Below are 23,918 nucleotides of genomic sequence, written 5' to 3'. Positions count from 1 at the left end.
CCTACCTACCTATCCATCCATCCATCCATCCATCCATCCACTCCTTCTATCCATCCATCCATCCATCTCTATTATCTGTCCATCCATCCACCCTTCCAATCAGTCACCCTTCCATTCTATTCATTCTTTCCATCCATCCATCTATCCTTCCACCCACCCACCTTTCCATTTCATCAATTCGACCCTTCCTTCCTTCCATTCATCCATCCACCCTTCCACCAATCCACCCATTTTTCTATCTGTCTGTCTACCCATGTATTCATTTATTCCTCATGCATTTAATCATATTTGCTAACTGGAATATGTTGGGCTTGTGCCAGGCATTACGGGTAATATAAAGATGATAAATAAATGATCCCAACTCTCAGAGTTTGTAGTCTAGTAGGTGAACTAAGACATGTATTCCCCTAAACAGAATACAGAGCAGATTGAAATAGCTATTATAAAGACCCAAGCTGTTTGGGGGCTTGAGTTAGAAACTGGATTTTCAGAGCAGGACATTGAGGAGTAAGAGGCTCTTGGCTACCTTCTGGCTACTGAACACTTTCTGGAAAGCCCCTTACTTCTTTATCCCTTTGAGAAATCAATGTACAGCTTCCTCTGCTGGATTACTGGGGCCTTTGGAGTTTTCTGTCACTTTCCCTTTACATACTTCACACAGATACAATCATACAGGGACCCAGTTCTTTGAAATTAGGAAAATGAGACCGCTGAGTGGGTAAGTGGTGCATGATCTGTGGGCCAGGTGACGTCTCTCCTACTTGAAAGCTGCCCACTCCCTCTCTCACTCTTTATCCCTGTATCCCAGTGCTCAAATAATCCAGTCTGTAAGGGACTGGGGTTGGGGGGGTGCCCTGGGGCCAGGTTGGAGGTGGGCCTAGGGCTTGGGCCACTCTGACAGCTAAGCTCCATGGTGGAGACTAACTCTTCCAGGGGTGGGGGAGGCGTGTGAAATTAGTTTTATGTGGTCTCCTTTACTTTCTCTTTGTCAAGCCCCTTGTCCTGTGTAATGCCCCTTGCCCTCCCCTTGGGAGGATGCTGGGGAATATAGGCACTAACCTCCAGGAACTAACTCTTGGAGAGAGCAGTGGAGAATTTAAGAATTTAGTTCTGCCAGTGCAGATGTGCTTTGGTTCCATCCTCCACGCCGAGCTCTCCCCTTTTCTCTGCAATCCTGCATGGCACCTAATGTGGAGACAGGCACGCTGACGGATTGACAGACGGACTGACTGCATGATGAAACAAGTCCTGAGATGCTTTGTTGTGCTCTATCCTACAGGTTAATGGAAACAGCAAAAGAAATGACTCGGGAGTCCTTGCCTATCAAATGCCTTGAAGCTGTCATCCTGGGCATGTATCCTTTGAGTTATGTTTGCTTAAGTTTACTCCATAGATGGCGGCCTCAGAGTGAGGCCGATTGTGCCTTCATTGTCCTAGATTTGCAGAGATGATGCCCATTGTCTCCTTGGGGGAAATTGGCAAGCTCCCCTGGTGCCTCTCTTTAACTTTCACCTTCTGGAGTTGAACCAAATCAGAGCTTGATGGGACCATTGTCTATGTAACCTATTAGCTGAAGCCAGTACCACTAGCTCAGGCCACATCCGCTGGGCACAAGGAGAATTCCAACTTAGAGGGACTAGAGAGAGAGTGTGTATCATTATCTTTTGCATTCATCTGGCTTTATAACAGGATAGACACTCAGGAGAAATGGGATTATCCAAATGCATCTCTGGGGAAGATTCTAAGAGTAGACTGTGGAGGAGACCGAGCAATGGCGTAGAGTCCTGACTCCGCAGAACATAGAGCTGAAACAAGGGTCTGGTCTCTCCCGTACGTTCTGTTCCATTTTCCCCAGACTCCTGGCCCGGCCTAAGGGGAATATGGTCCAGAAAAGTTGTGACAGCACTGACTTAGTTAGTGATGATGGTACAAGAGCAAAGATCTGGTACAAGAGCAAAGAAACTTGTGGTCCTTTGGGTTGGACAGCTGGAAGGGGGCACTAACCAAGGAAATGCAAAAAGACGTGAACTTGGTAGATGGTCCCAGGTAAGACTGGTTAGGTCCTTGAGGGCTGTGCTGAGAAGTGGGAACTTTCTCCAGAAGGCAATGGGAAGCCCACGGGAAAGATCTGGAGCACAGGGCATGACACGCTCAGGCATGTTCTTTAGAGAGGTGGTTCTTAGGGCAGATTGAAAGGCAGACTGAGCTGTTCCCTGAGAGAAACGGTGGTGCTTGAACCATGGTCCTGGCCATGGGAGCGGGTGTGAGGGGACATCAAGGAGACAGGATGTACAGGATTTAGAGGTCAAATGAGGGCAGGAGTTGACGAGGAAGGAATCAACCAATACAGCTTTCTGGATTCCAGATTGGGTGACGGTCTGTGGAGGATGGGCTGGATGGATGAAGGATACAGAGAGGTGAGATACTTCTGCCCAGGAGCCATAAAGGTGGAGGAAGGAGTTGGGGAGTCATTGGCACCACTTGTGGGCTGAGTAGCTGTAAGAGTCAGAGGAGACAGAGGCAATGAGCCCACATTGCGGGCTTGGAAAATTGGGTGATCGGATAAGTGTGCTGCAGCCCGAGGGAAGGATGTAATGGGGAGAGGCGGATTCAGGGGGAGATGAGCTCGGATTTGAACATGTCCCATCTGAGACACCTGTAGGTTGTTGAGGGAGGGGGTGTTTGGAGTGTGGCGCTCAGGACCGGGGTCTGCGCCGGAAATAGAAATTTGGGAGCTGTGAGTATTTAGGGGGTGGTAGCTGCTGTTCAAGGAGTAAGAAGAGAAAAAGATCAACGATGGATTCTCACTACTTTTTGCTTTGGTTGGACACGGTGAGCCTGTGATAGAAAAGTTAGAGAGGTAGAAGGAAAACCAGGAGAGAAGAAGATTCCAAAGTCAGCAGAAGGACAGGTGACTCCCAAATCGGACTGGGGACAATAGGACAGGTGCAGTCTGGTGGTTTGGTCTCCTGGACGTTTTCTAAAATATTTTTTAATGTTTATTTATTTTTGAGAGAGAAAGAGGGGGAGCGCAAGCTGGAGAAGGCCAAAGAGAGAGAGGGAGACAGAGGATCTGAAGCAGGTTCTGTGCTGAGAGCAGAGAACCCGGTACGGGGCTTGAACCCATGTACTGTGAAATCATGACTTGAGCCGAAGTCAGACGCTTAAGCGACTGAGCCACCCAGGCGCCCCGGTCTGCTGGACATTTTCACGGGAAGGGCAGTTTCTGGCCGTCTGCAGCCTGCAGAACACTGGCCAGGCCTCGTCTGAAGTACGATTGTCCACAGGTGCCCAGGCTGACATTTGAAAAATGGAAACTTGAGCCGTATTGAGGCCCTGCCCCACTCTCTTGTCATACCTCCATCCTGCTCCTCACAAAGGAGATGAAACGTGTGCTGGGGAGCCCAGCAGGAGGGCAGAACGGGGTGGGGACAGCAGATGGCCCAGGGCCCTTTTGTGGCAGGAGTCGGCCACAGCTGTTGGGCACGGCCCCCTGCAAGTTTAATGGGGGTGAACAGTTGTTGGGGATCTGCCAGAGGGATCAGTGAGGGAGAGCACAAGCACGGGCCCTTCCCTGGGTGGCCCAGCTACCCTCAGACTCTGCTGACGGATGTCCGGGTGTACCTGGACAGAGGTCACCTTGCTTTACCCAGTAGCCGTGTCCCTGCGCAAATTGTATAACCCCAAACACGATTTTGGCTTACTGGGATTACTTAAATCTTTAGGGACTGTGAGGGATACACCTGTGGCCGGCGTCTGGGCCAGCCCAAATGAGGGGACAGTGGCTCTTGGTTTTCCCTCGTTCTTACTGGTGTGACGTTTTAGAAAAGGGCAGAGGAGGTGGGAAGGGTGCAGAAACATGGCTCGCGCTGCTGAACTCAGGGAAATTTGACTCTTGGACACAGAGGAGAAACCCAGACCTGAATTCTAAAAGTTACAGTATCTTTGTCTTTTCCCTTTGCTCTTTGTCAGCACCCCTGTGGCCCACTTTTCTCCCGAGCACAGTGAAGGACATGGCTTGAGTCAGATGTCCGTGTCTCCCACAGGCCCTCTGCAGGTCCGGGGAGGCAAATGGTACTTCAGCAACTTTGAAACAGGTCAGCTTGGCTGCTGCTTAGAGCCCTGTGTCCCCTGTCTTGTCCTGCCTTGTTTCCTCTCATCTGACGTGAGGCCACTGTTCAGGATTCGTTCACGGAGAGCCCCTTCTTTTGATCTTGCCTCAGTGCGTGCGCACACTCTCACATGCCTGCCGGAGAGATAGACCTTTGGTTCCAAGTTATCTTCTAATTCCGGCAGCAATTTCGGGGGCCTCGCTGACCCTGAAGGGGTTAATCATGGTACCAAAGTTCTGTGCCGGATTCAAGTGACAGGTGTGTTCTTAGAGGTGGGGTAGGCACATGCCCAGCCGGCTGGATTCCGGGTGGATCTTCCAGGAGCTTGGGCACTGCTGTCTTCCTCTTCCCTAGAAAAGCCCAGACCATTCCTTGCCCTCATCCTTGTTCCCTCCCTCTCCGAGCCCAGGTCCTCTAGGTCCCAAGGCTTTCCTGATTGCCATCAAGATGGAACACATCCTTGAGACCGGTCTTTCCTGCACCCTCCTCACTCCCTCTTCTCCGCGTGGCCGACTCTACTTGTCCCACAAGACTAACTTTGGCATGGTCACCGCATGACCTCTTCTCTGCTCTCCCTACGCGCGCTGGGCTTACCTCTCTGACAGTACACATCACACTGGGGTGGTTCCTTTCCATTTTATCGAGATCCCATTGATGTACAGCACTGTGTAAGCTTAAGGGGAACAGCATAATGGCTTGACATACGTATATAGTGAGCGTGGGGGTTTTTAACTGCAGTAAAATATTCATAACACAAATCTACCATTCTGTTTCTAAATGCACAGTTCAGGGGCGCCTGGGTGGCGCAGTTGGTTAAGCGTCCGACTTCAGCCAGGTCACGATCTCGCGGTCCGTGAGTTCGAGCCCCGCGTCGGGCTCTGGACTGATGGCTCAGAGCCTGGAGCCTGTTTCCGATTCTGTGTCTCCCTCTCTCTCTGCCCCTCCCCTGTTCATGCTCTGTCTCTCTCTGTCCCAAAAATAAATAAACGTTGAAAAAAAAAAATTTAAATGCACAGTTCAGTGGCATTGAGGACATTCATGCTTTTGTTCAACCGTCAGCACCCTCTGCGTCCAGAACTTCATCTTCTCCAACTGAAACGCCCATTGAACACTAACTCCCCATTTTCTCCCCTCTCCCCTGCCAACCACCGTTCTACTTCTGTCTCTATGAATTTGATTACTCCAGATACCTCGTAAAGTTCCATCGTACAGTATTTGTCCTTTTGTGGCTGGCTTATTTCACTTAACATAATGTCCTCAAGGTTCATCCGTGGAGCATGTGTCCGAATTTCCTAACCTTTTAAAAAGTTTGTTTATTTATTTATTTATTCATCTAGAGAGAAAGAGAGAGAGTGCAAGAGAGGGGCAGAGAGAGGAGAGAGAATCTCAAGCAGGCTCCGCACTGTTAGCACAGAGAGTGACACAGGACTCAAACTCACGAACTTGGAGATCGTGACCTGAGCCAAAATCAAGAGTCGGATACTCAACCGACTGAGCCACCCAGGTGCCCCAGAATTTCCTAACTTTTTAAGGCTGACTATTCCATTGTATGTATTCTCCACGTTTCCTGTATCCGTTCACCCGCAGACCCTTGGGTTGCTTCCTCCTTGGAGCTGTTGTGAACAAAGCTGCTATGAACATGGGTGTGCAACTATCGGTTCGAGTCCCTGCTTTTAGTTCTTTGGGGTACGTACCCAGAAGTGGAATTGCTGCATCCTATGGCAATGGTATGTTTCATTTTTTTGAGGAACTGCTGTACTGATCATATTGTGTCCGCTTTGAGTCTGTCTCCCTGAGAGACTTCCAGAGAAGGGTTGGATCCTTGATCTTTGGCTCCACAGCCCCACCTGTGGGCTGTCTGGCACAGGAGATGTGCGCCCAGTAAGTGCTTGTTATACTGACTGAAACAACTAAGGAATGCCCTTATTCCAGCCCCAGAGAGCTCGTCCCAGAAAACAAGCAAGAATTGATGTAAGAGGGCTCAGAAGGATATGATTTCACTCCCTTCCTGCCGGTTAACGTCACATGAGGAAGTGAAAACAGGTAACCATTTTTATAGAGAGGAGCCATCTGTGCCTAAATTGAGGCTGAGAACGAGGCTGACCTCAGGGCTGCGGGCTGGCTTCTATTAGTTCCTGTCTTTCAAGGGAACCTGCATTGGCCCCCACTGACGCAGTCTTTTGAAGTGTAAGGAATGTATGTTCACGATGGAGGTTTATCCATTCAACAAGCATGAAGCAAGCACCTCCGTGTGCCAGGCCTGCGCTATGCCCCGGGGAACACCAGCATGTGAAACGGAACTCCTTGCAAGAGGCAAACAAATAAACAATTACAATAGTGGGTGATTAAGCACCGGGTACTACAGGGGTTCTTGAGTGGGAGTGGGGGTGGTACTTAACCCACACAGAGGAAGGTCAGAGAAGGGAGAGGAAGGGGGAGGGGATAGCAGTGAGGCTGTTCCAGTTGGGGTGCAGCCTGTGGAAAGAGGATAGGGCCCACAGCATCCTTATTACTCACGATTCCTAGGAGTTCCCAAAGGAATTGAGTCCCCTGCCCTAGAAGGCTGATGTGCAGTGAAGCCATAAGACAAGTTATACTGCAGTTGGGGGCGTCATGTAGTGTGAAGAGTGTTTAGTGGCATTTTGTTCAAAGTTTCGTAGGTCGCTTTGGTCTCATAGCTTTGTGCTGTAAAGGCCATTTAAAAGTCATTTAGGAGTTTCAGTTACATTTGACTTCACATTATGAGGGATTATACGTGCTGAGGGCACAGGTGTGGATGCTTTGCGGTCCCGGCGTATCCTTCAAAAAGTCACGGGTCGCCCTTGGGTCCGTGTGCTAGTCCAGGGTGTGGCGGAAAGGGGATTGCACAAAGGAATAATGAGCAGGGGCTGAATCGTGGCAGGACCTTTGTAAGGGATTTGGGCTAAGTCTGGGGAAGATGAGAGACACTGAAAACTTAAGCAGAAGAGCTGACGTGTACCAAATTTTGGCTTGAATAGACCACTCTGGCCTTTGTGCGGAAAGCACGTTGGAGTGGGGGCAGGAAACGGTGAAGAGAAATGCTCAGAGAATGGAAGACCGTCTCTACTAACTGAGCCCTTATCACGCCCTGGCCACCATGTTCAACACCCGGATGATTATTTACCTTAGAAACACTCTGGAGTCACCAAATGTTTTCAGCAGAAAAGTGACACCAGTGAGTTTTCCGCATCACTCTCCAGAAAACCGGGTCCTGGCCAGGGCTATCCTGGGACTTTGAGATGGGCTTGTGGATGTGGCACTTCTTGCCCCTGGCTCCAGCGTGTGGAGTCACGGGGGGTAGTTACTTGGAGCTGCGCTCTGTGGGGGTTACTGGTCCCAAACTGAGGCAGCGGTAAGAGGCCGAGTTAGTCCATCCAAATGGGCTGATAAGTGGAGAGAGCCAAGCTGTGACCCAAGCGCGTTGGGGATGAGGGGAGTCTGTGGTTTGTGTGCTGGAGGCAGCTTTCTGTGTGGTACCCAAGGCTGTCGACATGGGTGTGCCGGGGCCCGTGAGAGGAGCAGATGAGGTGCAGGCATGAGCTGTTCTGACACCTTGCCATCCAGGTAATCAACCAGTCTGTTTCTTTTATGTCCGCATTGCCTTGCCTTGATTCTGGTTTTCATTTCTTCTCTGGAGCATTGCAGAGGCTTTCGGTTCCTGGTCTGTCCCACACGCTCCAGCCAGAATTAATGTCCGAGAACATCATTCTGATTACATTAAGAAAGCCTTTAATCCTCATCATGCCCTGTAGAAGACTGAGGGAAAGGGAGAGATCATTGTTTCATTTTGCATTTATTTAGTTGCTAAAGTAGAGGGCAAGTTTTTCTCTTTGTCCCAAATTAACTTGGCTCTGATATGCACTGTATACTAGGTACTCAAAGATATCAAGTGAATCCTTTCTAAAAGGATCAGTCTCGGGGCGCCTGGGTGACTTAGTCGGTTGAGCGTCCAACTTCGGCTCAGGTCATGATCTCGCGGTCCGTGAGTTTGAGCCCCGTGTCCGGCTCTGTGCTGACAGCTCAGAGCCTGGAGCCTGCTTCGGATTCTGTGTCTCCCTCTCTCTCTGACCCTCCCTCGTTCATGCTCTGTCTCTCTCTGTCTCAGAAATAAATAAATGTTAAAAAAATTAAAAAAAAAAAAGGATTAGTCTGGAAAGGTAAGGTGTGGGCCCACTCAGAGGCAGAGGGATGGACGCTTTGCCCGTATGGGCCACTTCCATTACTGGGAGTCCAAGCTCTGTGAATTTTCAAGGTCTCCTTTCTCTTCCTTGACTTAGATGGTCTAAGATACTTAACCAATGGACAGCCTTCCATCGAGCGATTCCCCATCAGCTTTAAAACCTACTTCTCAGGAAACTACTTTCACCATGTTGTGCTGGGGATTTATTGCAATGGCCGCTATGGCTCACTGGGCATGAGCCGAAGGGCTGAGCTGATGGACAAGCCGTTGACCTTTCGGACTTTGAGTGACCTCATCTTTGACTTTGAAGACTCCTACAAGAAGTACCTGCACACAGTCAAGAAGGTCAAGATTGGGCTGTATGTCCCCCATGAGCCTCATAGCTTTCAGCCCATTGAGTGGAAGCAGCTGGTCCTCAATGTCTCAAAGATGTTGAGGGCTGACATAAGGAAGGAGCTGGAGAAATATGCCAGGGACATGAGAATGAAGGTAGGTGCTGGGAAGACAAATGAGCAATGCAAAAGAGTTCTATCCCTGTCTTCTGTCTCTCTCCCTCTTGCCTCATGCCCCGTGTTTCTGGGACGGTCAAAATCTCCTTGAGGTTGTCTTACTTAGTAGCCACCCTATTAAAACAAAAAATCGAAATCATTCGCTATTTGACACGGATAATTAAAGTTTCTCTTTGCATATGCTACTTCAAACACTGGAGCTAAAGTTGATTTAGATGTTATAATTACGGCAGTGTCTTGGCCTACAATTCCTTCTATGCAGTCAAATCTAAAATGTTAGCCATTTATTTTTTTTTTTTAATGTTTGTTTATTTTGGGAGACAGAGAGACAGAGTGGGGGCAGGGGCGGGCAGAGAGAGAGGGAGACACAGAATCCGAAGCAGGCTCCAGGCTCTGACCTGTCAGCACAGAGCCCGATGCGGGGCTTGAAGCCACGAACCGTGGGATCATGACCTGGGCCGAAGTCAGACGCTCAACTGACTGAGCCACCCCGTCGCCCCAAATGTTAGCCATTTTAGATGAAGGTTATAGTTTTGTTGTGTTCTGTCTTTATTATAACAGGGTGATCAATCATCCCAGTTTGTCTGAAACTGAGAGGTTTCCCAGGACATGAAATTTTTAGTACTTAAAACCAGAAGGGCCTGTGCACAGCAGGATGAGTGGGTCAGCTGGTTTATCATCTCTTGGAGAGTTGCATTATATCTCTGCTTTGTAAGTTGCAACGCGTTTTGGCATAAAATCCTGACCCAGTGTCACAATAGGAAAGAAGCATTTACTGTGCTGGCTTTATATAAACTACACTCGTAAAGCCTTCTTGCTTCTGCCGTGTCACTTCCATGGTGACACGATGCCTGCTTGTCCTTGTCCCTCCAGAGCTTGTGGAGTCACTGAGAGAAAGCCTGTGCCTACACTGAGGACCACAGGGGAAAAGAGACTACGCTGACTTCAGACTTAGTTCTGTTTAGCTCTTGGGGACCTGTCATTTTCACTCTGAGGGACCTGGAAACGAGATTCTTGATAAATTGAAACCACTCTGTGCATGTGTGTGGGGTGGGAGAGTCAGAGGAAAAACAAGCTGGTTTCTGGAGCAATGTAGATGGGACTTGGCTTTGACAAGACAGCACCCAGCACCCAGACGCAGCCTCAGGGAAGCTGAGGCCTTGGGCTCTGCTTCTCTGCTGTGGAAAAGGGGGCACGGTATAATCATTTCAGCCCCTGGGAAGCGGCACCTTTGCTCCTTGCCAGTGTAGACTGAGAGAGGAGCATCTGTCAGACCTCTTGTTTGGAAGGCGTTCCAGCTTCAGTGCCTTCTAAGCCACGGGATCTTGGTGGGCTGAGGGCAGGAAGACATGAGGGCGGGGTCCTTCAGGAGCCGGTGTGGTAACTCCTTACATCTCCTTCAGATCCTGAAACCTGCAAGTGCCCATTCTCCAACCCAAGTGAGAAGTCGGGGCAAATCCCTGTCCCCCAGAAGGAGACAGGCAAGCCCCCCGAGACGGCTCGGCAGGAGAGACAAGTCGTGAGTAGTATTTCCTCTTTCCCGAAAGCCCAACACACACATCTGTGGGGTTGTCCTAGCCCACGGGGACGACGCTGTGTCGTGGGCCTTGGCATCTGAAGCTGACCGAGATCTCCAAGAGGACCGCCCCTCATGCAGGGGGCATCCCCTGTAGAGAAGGATCCCCCCTGATGGTCACTCCCATTGCGCTGACGCCACCACCTGTCAGCTATAGACTCCGAAGAAGAGCCCAGCCCCAGACTGCAAGAGATGAAGGGTAGCCTGAAATCCTGGCACCGTGGGAACAGCACTGGCTTTAGAATTAGGAAGCCTGGGTCTGGGGCCAGCTCAGCTCCTTCTGAGCTACGTGATGTTAGGCATGTCATGTAACCTTCCTGGGCTTCAGTTCTCGCAGCCAGAAGAGCCTGTTAGAATCGATGAAACCTTCCTAAAACCCCGCAGCCCTCTGTGCCCAGCAGAAAGCGTGATCATGGTTTGGATCACAGCGTCAGAAATACCCACTTCTTCTTTGCTGAGTCTAGCTCCCCTGTTTTAGCCCCGAGGCTAGTGATTCCACACCTACTGCTTAGGTCAAAATGACCTAAGACTTGAGAAGTGACAGATTGGAGAAGCTGAGGAAGCCCAAAGTAACCAGTGATAATCCACTGGCAAATATTTGGGCCATACTTATACAGGGAAAAAATATTACTTTTATTAATACCAGCAGTGTGCTGGGTCACAGGAGGCTCTCGCCGCACCAGGGATGATGTGGGTACAGCGCACAGTGGTCTAGGCTGAGCCCGGGCTCTGCTGCTCATTAGCCTTGTGGCCTGGGGAAGCCCTTCCCGAGGATAAAAATGCTGTCCCTGCCCATCTCACAAGGAGTCGTTAGCATCAACTGAGAAGTTGTAATGAGAGCGGTTTATTCGTGGTGAACTGCTTTCACGCAAGCACGTTATTATTGTCACGTCCACGCTGTAGAGTAAGAAGGGAGAGCTGTAGTTTTCACTTCAGAGGAAGGAAGCCGAACACTGTGCTGTTGTGTAGCTGGTCGGTGGTGGGACTGGGGCTGGAACCCAGGTCGGCCCTGGGACGGTGGCAGAACAGGGAGTGTTGGTTCTGCTTTTGGAAGAACAGGACAGGATGGGGTGTTGTCAGTTTCGAGGAACGTTCCCTATTTGTCCTCATTCCCCATCCCACTGCTGAGCCCAGGGTTCAGCTTCTAAGCCAGAAAGGTGTTGGCTGAAATGATGGGGGTCCCGGCTTTGAAAGGGGAGGGATGATGAGGTGGGTGGGGCTTGGGAGCTCCTGTAGCAAGAGAGGTTGGAGAACAGGGGGGCTTCAGCATGGCTTTGTCCTTTTGGGGAGCAGGTTGGCTTCAGATCTTTCACACATGCCTCTGACCCTAATCCTGCCTCTGATGCTGATCACGGCCCTTGACTCTTGACCCTGACCTTAACTTAACCCTAACCCTGTCTCTCCCCACTCTGTGATGCAGTCGTCCACCCATTGACGTCCCTGAACAAAGTAGCAGTTGTCTCAGGGGACTATGAATATGTCAGCCGTTCCCAGAGGGTCCTGTAGCATAGAATTCCAGAAGTAGGAATCTGGTTACTCAAGAAGCAAGGAAGGGGCCCTTTCCTTTGGTTTGCTAGCTTTTCTGCCCCTGGAGGGGGCTTCCCTTTGGAGCTCCCAGTATACAGTCCATTGGATAGTCCATAAAGCCCTGCTTTGCCCTCTAAAGTCCTGAGCACATGAAGTCCTGAGCACTTGAAACCCTAAGCATTCTATGTCATGGATTGATGCCCCGAATGGCAGCTGTGGGTTTTTCAAACGATCCCTGTTGGATCCATTTTGCTTGCATCCACAGGAACTCTGCAGTCCAAGCCATGTTCAGGTTTTAACCTGGAAAAGTTACCATGAGTGTTCAGGAATGGTAAAGCCAGCAAGATATCAGAAACTGGTTGTGGAGACAGTAGTCAGGGTGATGCGCCGGGTGCTGGGCATCTGAGAACAGTGGAGGAAGAAGGTGCATTTGAGTCTGGACTCTGGGATTTGAGGCGCTTCTCAGGCATCCTGGGACGGTGTCCTAGAAGCTGCTGAGAGTGCAGTTCTGGAGTTTGAGGAAGTTGAGGAGTAGAGATAATGACATTAGAGCCGTCTACTGAAAAGCGACCGTTGGAGCGAAAGTTGGATAAGTTGATGAGGAAGGAAGGAAGTGCTGGCAGGCCCTGAGTAGCCCAGAGGAAGAAAACCCAGAACAGGAGATGGGGAAGGAATAGGCAGAGAGGATGGATCTGGAGTGTTAGGAGCCTGTCTGCACCTGCAGGAGACAGCTGTTAAGGTCGTCGGAGCAAATGAAGGGGGGAGATGAGGAAGAGTTTAAGGTAGATGAGGAGGTAGAAGTTGACAGACTGTACATTAAATGGCTTTTATCCTGCTGGTGAAGGATGTGCGTCATCGGGTGGGAGTGAGCGGGCGGGTGGGTTACCCGTACAGGGTAGGCGGGTGGGAAGGAGGGGCTGCACACAGCATGAGGGCCCAGCTGGAGATGGATGGAAGGATCCACACCCTGTCCTCAAACCTGAGCAAGCACAGGGTCCTCAGAGGGCTTGTTAAAACAGGTTGCCAGCCCCCTTCCCCAGTGCTTGTGATTTAGCTGTTGTTCTGGCAGGTTCCCAGGTGAGGCTGATGCCGCGGGTCCAGGACCACTCTTGGAGATCCATGGTTTGATCAATCAGAATGAGAGAAGTGATCGGGGGGTTGACTTTATTTTTTATTTTTATTTTTTACTCTATTATCATTATTATTATTATTATTATTATGAGAGAGAGAGAGAGAGAGAGAGAGAGAGAAAGTCTTAAGCAGGCTCCATGTCCAAGGTGGAGCCCGATGCAGGGTTCCATCTCACGACCACGAGATCAAGACCTGAGCCGAAATCAAGAGTCGGACGCTTAACCAACTGAGCCACCCAGGCGCCCCAGGGAGGCTGGTTGACTTTAAAACACAACAGAATGTCAAGATGAAGGTACTGGGTCTGCTGAGGCCCGAGCGTGACTCCAGACCGGCCTGGGCCTCTAGAGATTGAGGTGCTGAGGTAAAACTAGGGGGTGTGTCCCCAGCCTGACCCTCCAGCGTGGGGCTCCACTGAAGACACTCTGGGAGGAGCCCGACTGTTCATCCTCCTAGCGGCCAGATAGAGAAACTGGTTTGCAGTCACCCCCAGGCCATGACCGTAACCTAATCTCTGGCTACTCTGTCACGCAGCCGAGGCAAGCGATCCTGCCTGCGCCTGCAGAGGACGGCGCTCAGACTGCCGCAGTTGTGAGTGTAAAGCCACCTTGTAGTGTTGGGGTCCCACTCGTCCTCTCCCCTCCTGTCCACCGGAAGCACGGAGCGGGCCTGGGGAGGGGGAGAAAGTCACTAGGGAGAGGGGGGTAGTCATTGGAGGGATCAGGAAGGAAGACCTGCAGGAAGATGGGGATTCAGTTCCTCTCTCTTCCCTCTATGTCCCGAAACTGATCCCAGCCTCAGCAAGACAGGCCCCAGGAGCACAGAGGGGACGGCTCATGGTTCAGTGAAAGCATAAACTTTTCCAAAATGGTGGAGGGTAGCTGCAACCAGCCCCTGAACCCCCAGACCCTTACCCTGCCCCCACAGCCCTTTCTCCTGGGCACAACACTGGTTCCCAGGAGTCTTCCTTCATCAACTTTCCCCAGCGGGTCAGGCTTCAGGCATTTTCTTTTTCACAGCCAGAGCCGGGGCGGCGGCGGGGGGGTGGGGGGGGTTTGGAAGAGTTTGACCATCAAGAGAGGCCAGGTGGCTTGTGGGTTCCTGTGGACCATTTTATATGAGCTGATCTAGGAAGACGATGGCCATCCTTGGGAGTGGAAGCCCTTGCCACTTCTTGTTCCAGTTTGGAGGTCAGGAGGGGAATCTAGAGGGCAGACATCTTGGCTGAAGTTTCAAGTGGATTGAGGTGTCACAAGGAGAGAAGATTCTTTCCCTAATTCCTCCTCAACCCTGCTTTCTGAGTTGCAGGGCTGGGTAGGGGCTACCAAGTAGGAAGAGAGGGGACAGAGAGGCAAGAGTTGAAAGTAGAATGAAGGGCTGCGTGAGGCAGGGAGCACAAGAGGGATGGCAGCCCCTCCCTCCCCCTCCAGATCCCAGCTTCCGCCATTGCTGCAGACTAGAACCCAGGGCACCCTGGTTCCTAGAGGTGTGTCTGGAGAGGAGCAGCTTCTCAGCTTCTACCTGTGGCCTTCACCAAGCAGGCTTTTCTCCAGGTAATCTTGATTTGGTGAGGAAACGAAAAAGGGATGCATTTGGTTGTGACCCAGTAACTCCGCCAAATTCTGGCCGTCCTACCGTCGAATGGCCAGGACTAGGAGGGGTTTGTGACTCTGTCACTGTGTTATTTTTTTAGCATTACGTAAGGCCATCAAATCATTTCTAAATGTGTTGGGTGCCATATGAAGCTTGGGAGGGGCCCAAATGGTGGAATATTACCATAACAGGCAAGAGGCCCATCAGCTGTGGGGTCCCAGCCCCTTTCTGTGCTGGGATAATTTTAGTGGCTTTATATCCCTGACGACCTCATCCCTACAGCTGGAGCTACTTCCAGCCCTGCATTCCTCTCCATTTTTGCAGTTGTCTGAATAATCATTCTGGAAAGGAGGTTCAGTGTCCGCGGGGTTGACAGAAGAGTCAGCTGGGTTGGAGGGCGAGTGGTGAAGACTGCATTAGTGTCAGATCAGGCAAGGTTTTGAGAGGGAGACAGGGACCCTCCCCCCTCCACCCACAAGTCCTTTGTCGCACTCGGCACCCCTAAGAGCTTTTAAAGCAAACCTTCCGCACAGAACCATCAAGTTGGCTCCTCTGGTTCTAAAAGAGACAGGGAGATAGAGGTTGAGATCCACGTTTGAAAGGCCTGCTGTGCACTTCCACAAACTCCTTCCCCATGCTGGGCCTCCCTCCCCTTTCAGCTCTTCACTGAGGGCCGCCATGGTGCTTCTCAGCAGCAGCCAGACACCCTCGGGATGGGGGGCGTGTTGGGCACAAGGGTTAGACCTGCGGTGGGAAGGGAAGTTTTTGCTTGTCACAGTGATTATTCTCAGGGGTCCGGGATGGTAACCTTCCTGCAAAGCTCATCCTCCTCCATTAAGAAGCTTTCCACCTAAAATGCCAACAGTTGCCCTCCTGAGAACCACGAACGCTCCCGGGGGTGGGGGGGGGGGGCCCTTCTGTCTCTGACAGTCCGCAGCTCTTGGCTTGCTGCCGATGGGCTGAACCTGGGAGCTTAGGGGGTGAGTGGGCAGTGGTTTTCTGCCTGGGCTGCCTGTGTCAGCATGAAAGCAGCTCATTCCAGTTGGAGCAACCGCGTGGAACATTCTTCTCAAGTGGGGCAAGAGTCCCTGAGGACCTGTGAGAATATCTCTGTTCTGTCTCTGCTGTCTGGCTCCTCTTCCTCCTCCATCCCTCCTCTGCTCTTTTTTGCTGTTTATGGTCCTTTTCCTCCCTTTGTCTTCCCCTTTGGTTTCCCTTCTTGGTCCTCTGTCTCTGTGGCGGTCTGTGGCTCTCCCGGGCTTTGCTCCCCCTGCTGGAGACCCTCAGGCTCACAGAGGTTACTAAGCTCCATCTTAAGATCTCCCTCCTTTCACTGCTGGCCCCAAGCTCCACAACGGAGTTCCTGCCCCATTCTGTCTTGAAGGATCACAACAGTTCCTCCAGGCAGTTGCTCAAGTGAGGCCATGATGTCATAACGAAGTCATAGAGAATCACCTTGATTCTAATTGCATTGAAGATACTCTGAATGAGGCCTACGAAGTCATTCTCTTTGGATTCCAAATGAGAAAATGTCCCAAAAGGTGGAAAGGAGAAAACTTTCTTAGCATGGAAATTAGAGGGGACGCCCCCCCCCAACACACACACACACACACACACACACACACACAAAGAGTAGAAAGGCTGTGGAAGGAGAAGTAGGATCTTCTGGATGATGTGGAGTTTCCTTCTCGAAGCCCAGACAAGGTAGTTTCAACGCAGAGGACTGCCCAGCTTAGCTCCCCTGGGATTTCATAGGGGCCAAGGTCCCTGGGGATGCTTGGGGAAACCGGGATGGATGGGGAGTCTTGACAGGAGAGACCTCCTGAGGCCGAGTGAGCAGGGAGCCTCCTGCAGGTCAGATGGCACCGGGGGTCCTGGCCGGGTTCTCCGGAGCATCAAGGAGGGGAATCGCAAACAGTGGCTTGTGGCGCTGGGTCTCTGGCCAGAGCCTCCCGCCCCGAGAGGACTTGGAAGAAAGGGCAGATCCTGGAGAGTCTCTTCTGGGCCCAGTCTCTCAGGCTGAGGCCTGTTTGCTTACGTAGCAACTTCAGCTGTCTGCCCTGCAGCTGCCAGAGGGTGCCTGCCATCCTGGGAAGTAGGGCGTGTGAATGAAGAGCGGGACTGGCTTTGAATGAGGGTGACAGGTGGGGAAGAACCAGTCCCGCCCTCCCAGTGCCCCTCCAGCTGAGGCCTACCCAGATAGGTCAGAAGTCCTAAATCGGTGCCTGGCCTGACCTGATTCCTGCCAGAGTAGACAAGAGAGGAGGGTCTGGGGTCTCTGCTTGAACTAGTAAACGCCGGGCCAGCACCATCCCTGGTTTAATCTGTTCCTCACCGTTAACGCTGAGGTCCGAGAAGCCAATGTTAGAGTTGCACCCTTGCTGTAGAACCCTCTCTAGAATCCTGAGTCCACAGAGAATACAGCTAAACTGGTCCTGATGGGCATGTTTGTGTGGGAAGGTGAGTAGATGAACACGTGGCATGTCCACTAAGAGTCCACTAAGGGGCTCTGACCTTGGGGAGACAGGAGTAAGCAGTACGAACAGAGTGGTGGCCTGTGCGTCCCAATCGGGCGGCCCTGAACTGGACAAAGAAGGATAGTGTCCCTGAAGTATCCTCATACAACAGAAGCAAGAGGCAGATTTCCCTCAGAAGGAAGGGAATGGACCTAGGCTCCAGAGAAAGCTATTCATCCTAGTAACCCAAGATCTACGAGGCACTTGGCACAAAGTGCTGATAAATGAATTCTTGTGGGCTGGAGCGCCTGGGTGGCTCAGTCGGTTAAGTGTCTGACTCTTGATCTCAGCTCACGTCTTGAGCTCAGGGTCATGAGTTCAAGCTTTGTGTTGGGCTCCGTGCTGGGCCTGAGGCCTACTTAAAAAAGAAAAGAAAAGAAAATCCTGTGGGTGAGAAAGTAGCAAGCAAGCTACAGGAGCCTGTTCTCCCGGCTGCCACCCAGGCCCTCTGACCTTTGCTCCCCCATCAACTGCCAAGCAGAGAGGGGGTGGGCGTTGAAAAGTGAGGAGAGGAGGTGCCCCAGACACAGGCCTTACACAGAGTTATAGAAAGGGGACTGGGGGTTCAGGACGGATCCTGTAGGCTTTCCTTCCACTTCCTGCTTCTTCTCTTAAACCCAGTCTCACACAGACACACGGCCCTGGGGTGTGAGGTCCCCACTTCAGTCCCCGACATGCTGCCATGAACTTTCTGGTTCTGAGCCTCCTTGTGGCTTCACTGCCACCAACATCCAATCTAGCCAAGCTCTTCCTGGGCACCGAGGCCGCCTCAGGGTGTGAGAGACTCGAGGTTCGACGTGATGGTTCACTCTCCCCAGACTCTCAAGGTTTAGGTAGCAGTGGCGAACACTCCTAGCATTTTATAGATATATTTGGATTAAGTGAGCGAATCACAAACCATGTAAGATTGAGACAAACTGGAAAACTCAAAGTACCATATCTACGCCCAGCTACCTGGGATGAGAGGTCACGTTGAAAGTGTGGGGCCACGTCAGAAGAGCGTGGGGGCACCTGGTTGGCTCAGTTGGTACAGCATGCGACTCTTGACCTCAGGGTTGTCAGTTCAAGCCCCGCGTTAGGCGTGGCGCTTACTTTCAACAGAAAACCAGAATGTGAATTTCCACCATGTGCCAGACTAAGGTTTCTGTGCTACGGAATACCTTCTCTATGGAACCAGCATAGAGAACCTACCTACCTTCTGAACGGCCTCTGCTGTTCACACGTGGGACCAGGCCATCGAGCAGTCACTCTAGGTCACCCTGGGTACGTTTCCATGACAACAGATGAGGCTGGGACCATCCATTTGTGTGCTGAGGGAAGTGCCCCCTTCTTCCTTGCACAACGTGTAGTACTGGAAACGAGAAGTCCTCTACCCCGTTTTCCCTAAAACAGGAGGCGGGCTGAGAGCCCTTCAAAAGGGAAGGTCTTTGAGATCTTTTCCTTGTCTGGACTGGGGAGGGGTTTGGAGAAATACGTTGTTCAGTCTAAAATAATAGCCGTGGACCTGATGAGAGGTTCTGGGCAAGGGCGGATCTGGCTGAATCATCATCCTGGTGCTTGTGTTTCTTAAAAATATATCCCTTTGCAGAATTCTAATTATAGCCAGGGGAGCTATAGTGCAGGGGAGCACTCGGAAGAGGTCTGTCCACGCGCAAGCTCTGGCCCTGAGACGAGCTGGCCAGGAGGGAACTGCATTTCTGGCTGGGCCCCACAGGCACTTCTGCCCTTCGCCAGGCCAGGCAACTGCAGCCAGTATCACTGTGAGAGAAAAGGGTTTCCTCTTTGAGGCAGCTCACTGGGGATCTCAGTTGAACTCCTTTTCTGCCAGTATTAGCCTTTTGTTCTCCCCTGGGTTCTGGATGCCTAGGGGGACATGGTCGGGAAGTGGGATACAGAGGACGGAAGCAATCTAGTCCCTTTCTTTTGGAAGCCCTCAAGCTCTCTGTCATTGCAGAACCACGTTCCGCTTTCCAAGCAGGCAGGTTCCCCAGGCGGCTTTTAGAGGTAAGGTAAAGCTCTTCTTGCACAGGAAAAAAAAAAAAAAAAAAAAAAAAAAAAAAAATTCTTCCTACATGTGAATTCTAAGAATGTTGTTATGGTGACTTGAATTTCTGGCTTAGGACTGTGTTCAAAACATCCCACCATAAAGGTAACATAAATGAAGCCCTATCAGCCATTTACACGTTAGTGAGAACTTGACCCGAGTCTATTGAGAACTACAGGGTATTCAACAGTGGGGATTCCTAGGTGAATTTACTTGATCCCTGCTGTCGATTTGTTCAGTCTCCGAGGCAGGGATAACGATTACGAACCTGCAGGATTCTTTCACAGAGGTGTCTCGCTTTCTTCCCCTGTATCAACCCCATCGGGTTATGGTGAGAATTAGTTAATCCCCGTAAACCCCTCAGAGCAATGCCTGGCGCCTAGTTAGTGCCAACTAAATGAAAGCTACTTATAATGGTGATTTCTCAGCACCTGGAAGATGGGGGTGGGGGTGGGGTGGGGAACTGGTGGAGGTGCTAAGGAAAAGTTTAGAAAAAGGAGGCTAAAGACCCCCCTTCCCCCCAAATTAAAGTACATCTGTTTTTGGGGGGTGCCTGGCTGGCTCCATTGGTAGAACCTGTGGCTCTTGGTTTCGGGGTTGTGAGTTGGAGCCCCACGTTGGTGTGGAGATCACTTAAAAATAAAATCTTAACAAAAAAAAAAAAGTACATCTGGTTTCAAGGGAGCCAGGAGTGGACCAAGGGTAAGGGTAAAGTTTTAGGAACACAGACTTTGAAAAATGTGGTGAAAATTGTTTCCTCAGAGCTGATGGGCTCCAAGGTGAGGAAGTCAGGCGAGTGGGCAAAAAATGGCTTCCAGGCGGTGGCGTAGCGGTGGCTACCTGGAGCCATGGTCCCCGGCGAGCCCACATTCCAGGGCGGAGCGGCTAGGGTGTGTTGTCTTCTAGACCGCCTTGACCCTGTGGACCAATCCAGCAGGCACTGTTGGTCACAGGACTGAGGGAAAGGACATAGGTCAGTGCAGATCTGTTCCAACACCTGAGAAATCAGGTTAGGCTCCTGTCTTGCTAGCGCTATTCTCACACATGAGGGTCAGCACATTTATTGGAGTTTCGAGAAGGAGAGATGTGACTCGGTGTTGAGAAGGAGGCCAGGTCGGGAAGAAAGCATGGGCAGGAAAGGTGCAGACAGTGGGGTGAACCCACTGGGAGGTGCTCAAGGACCCTGGAGTGGGGATTCTCTTGGTAAACACAAGGAACAGACAAGGGGAGATCTAAAGAGCCACTATGGCTTAGGTCCTACACAGTGTGCAGGGCTCCAGGGAAGAAAAATGACTCTAATTTTTTTTTTTGATTTCTTAATGTTTATTTATTATTTTGAGCGAGCGAGAGAGAGAGAAAGAGCGCAAGAGAGAACATGAGCAGGGGAGGGGCAAAGAGAGAGGGAGACAGAATCTGAAGCAGGCTCCAGGCCCTGAGCTGTCAGCACAGAGCCTGACACGGGGCTCGAACTCACAGACTGTGAGATCATGACCTGAGCTGGAGTCGGATGTTCAACCGACTGAGCCACCCAGGCACCCCAGAAGACTGACTCTTATAAGTGAGTCTCCGGACTTCATGCAGGGTGTGGCCACATCTCCGGAGTGGAATGCTTGAGAACTTTCTAGGCATGTGTTCTGACTACACATGTGAACCTTCTTCAGGCCAACTCGACTAGCATCGTGTCTGGACTGGTGTTGTATTAGTGAGTTAATGGAGGGAAAGAAATGATACCGGTCAGGCTCAGATTTGGCGGCAGGTGAGGTTGGGGTGACTTAATCATGATTCGCCATGATGTGAAAAAAGGTCGGCAGAGGTAGTGGGGGCATCTTACTGCTCTGCCTCTTTATTGTGCTGCCGTGAGGGCCGAGCTCCAGCCATCGCTTCCACAAGAAAGAAAGAAAAAATGATGAAGGGCACATGCCAGTTGTTCTCTGAACAGGCGTCTGGTAACCTCCACTTTAGTCTCATTGGCTGCAACGTAGTCCAACGCCTTGCCCGGCCTCAGGGGGCCTGGGAAAGGTAGTTTGTATTCTAGGCGGCTCTGTGCCCGGCGAAAAATCTGGGTTTTGCCAAGGAACAATGGAGGAGTGGAGTGGATGTTGAGGATGTGGGTGAGTGGATGTGACTCTGCCACACGGAGATGATTAAAAACGTGAGGTTAGGGGCACCTGGGTGGCGCAGTCGGTCAAGCGTCCGACTTCGGCCAGGTCACGATCTCGCGGTCCGTGAGTTCGAGCCCCGCGTCGGGCTCAGGGCTGATGGCTCGGAGCCTGGAGCCTGTTTCCGATTCTGTGTCTCCCTCTCTCTCTGCCCTCCCCCGTTCATGCTCTGTCTCTCTCTGTCCCAAAAATAAATAAAAATGTTGAAAAAAAAATTAAAAAAAAAAAAAACGTGAGGTTAAAAAAAAAAACAACAAAAACTCATTCAATACAAATGTAATTTATATTTGGATAAAGAATATATGCTTACATAGTTCTACTACCAGGAAAGACAATGTGGAAATTGTATTTTGATTGCTCTAGGAAATGACCTCCATTTAATGCTTTTGTAAAGCAAGGAATGCATAGGGGTACTTCAGGCTTCTCCATTGGCAAGTGAAGTTTTGATTGCTCAACTTCCTAAAAGTGGAGACCATTGAGGAGGGGAGAAGTAGATTTGCCTTTCTAGGCACCTTTGCCTCATGAGGATGCAACTTATGGGGAGTCTCTCTGAAGGAGAAAGTCCCATATTAGCTGTTTGAAAAGATGACGTACCTCAGGCAAGGAAACCAAACAGAGACTTTATTTCAGGCTGTATGAAAAAATGAATGAGATACAAATGGACTCTGAGCCAGACTTGTCTGCAAGAGCCCTGGTTCTCTCCACGTCAGCGGGCTGAGGGCTAGGGCAGAGACATAAATGTCAGTTTGTCAGTTTTCCCTCAGGCAAAAGTGTCAACTCAAGAATGGTCCTGACAGTGGCCCCTGGGGGCTACTCTGCCCGTGGCTCTGTTTATAGGGAATGGCTGATGTCTAGGGCACGTATGGCTGGAGGACACCATCACCCTGCAGCTCAGAAGCCTTGAGCTCCTTGATGCGGTGAGCAGGGGTCTACACGTAAGGAAGCATTGAGACTTCTGTCCACTGGCAGCCATATTTATCAGCATCATCTGTGTACGTTGGGCACCATGAGCAGAGACACAAAGAAACAAAAGGCATGATTCCTGATCCATAAAGCAGGACACATGATCATGCTGAGAAATCAGCCCCATGCAACACAGAGACAAGTTGACAAGTTCTTTAGTAATGGCACATAGTCAGGGAAGGTTTCTTGACCACTTTGAATAATCAGGTTTCAGAAGGGATGTTCGTAGACTGTTGACATGGGATATGTCTGAAAAAAAGACAGAAAGGGAGGGAGGTGAAGAGGAAGAGAGTGAGAGGAGATGGAGGTAGAGGGAGAGACAGAGAGGATGAGAATATATAGGGGGTAGAACTTGTTGCCAAAATGTGAAGCCTATCCTTAAGCAGCACCCTAGATGGAAGCTAGCTGTTCATTTCTGGCTCTGATAACGTTGAATGAGTTGGACCACGTTCATGCCAGGGGAAAACCGTTTGCTGTTAGGAAGCCTTTCAAAGGATAAAGCAAGAAACTTTTAAACAATTATATTTTCATTTTGGTCTCTTTTCTTCAAACACTTAAAACAAGGTTCACGTGTAGTGTAAAAATGTCTTCAGTCTTCTTATAAACTTTTGAATTAGGACTCACTAGCCACACTGAATATGCTAAAGTTGGTTGTTTTTGTTTTGTTTTGTTTTTTTGTTTTGCTAAACTTGGTTTTTATTTTTTTTTTTTAATTTTTTTTTCAACGTTTATTTATTTTTGGGACAGAGAGAGACAGAGCATGAACGGGGGAGGGGCAGAGAGAGAGGGAGACACAGAATCGGAAACAGGCTCCAGGCTCCAAGCCGTCAGCCCAGAGCCTGACGCGGGGCTCGAACTCACGGACCGTGAGATCGTGACCTGGCTGAAGTCGGACGCTTAACCGACTGCGCCACCCAGGCGCCCCTAAACTTAGTTTTTAATCTCAGTTCTCTCTTATCCAAGAGGGTAGGAGGCTCACTGAGAAATGGGGAAACTGTGAGCTAAGTCGTCGAATCCTTAGGCATAGTTTTATATTGGGAAATCATTGAGGAAATGTCTTTAATGAAGACAGATGATGCACCTTCTGATTTTCCTTTACCAGCTTGAAGTACTTTCTTACATGACTTCACATAAATGCTTAGTACTTCAGAAAATGTATTTAGAGAGGAGATGATTTGCCACTGAATGAGTTTCCACACCTGACATGCTTTTTCAGATGAATTGTAAAGGATTTGCCCCGACTTGATGCATTCAGGCCTGAACAGTAACCCTCTATCAAAGATGGTAGAGAATCTCTCCCTGCGAATCTGTCACCTGAGCGGTCTTGAAGTTAGTGGCTGGGCTTCCCCCGGGGCACAAACACCAGGAAGCTAAGAATTCAAGGAGCATCTGGCTCAGGTTTTTAGTTCTACCGTATTAGATGTAACTTTTTAGACCCTTGCCAGGTTTACGGATAACTGGGTTTCAGAAGTTAGAGTGTGACCGAATTCAGGCTTCAGGTTGGACAAACTCATTTGGCAACCCCAAAATGCTTTTGAACTGTACGTCAAAAGCCTGTGAAAACGTTCCCTAGATCCCGTAGAGGTGGGA

The 23,918-nt window shown here is 50.4% G+C and overlaps 1 protein-coding gene across 4 annotated transcripts in view; it reads left to right on the top strand.

The window, feature by feature from the left end:
* The window catches only part of VASH2 (vasohibin 2), a 41,507-nt gene that overhangs the window by 14,332 nt on the left and 3,257 nt on the right, over positions 1-23,918 (top strand). For 3 of the 4 annotated variants that reach the window (XR_006295416.1, XM_043568588.1, XM_043568587.1), the window contains exons 3-6: positions 662-718; positions 1,280-1,354; positions 8,421-8,802; positions 10,226-10,341. Coding sequence is in view for 3 of the 4 variants with exons in the window: in XM_043568588.1 (XP_043424523.1) it covers positions 662-718; positions 1,280-1,354; positions 8,421-8,802; positions 10,226-10,341 (630 nt within the window). In the remaining variant the exon portion in view is untranslated. The remainder of the gene's footprint in view (positions 1-661; positions 719-1,279; positions 1,355-8,420; positions 8,803-10,225; positions 10,342-23,918) is intronic. The other variant, XM_043568590.1, reaches the window with a different exon arrangement.

This window comes from Prionailurus bengalensis, chromosome E4 (assembly GCF_016509475.1).
Source record: "Prionailurus bengalensis isolate Pbe53 chromosome E4, Fcat_Pben_1.1_paternal_pri, whole genome shotgun sequence".
NCBI classification, from domain to species: domain Eukaryota; kingdom Metazoa; phylum Chordata; class Mammalia; order Carnivora; family Felidae; genus Prionailurus; species Prionailurus bengalensis.
This window is presented reverse-complemented; position numbering and strand designations above follow the sequence as displayed.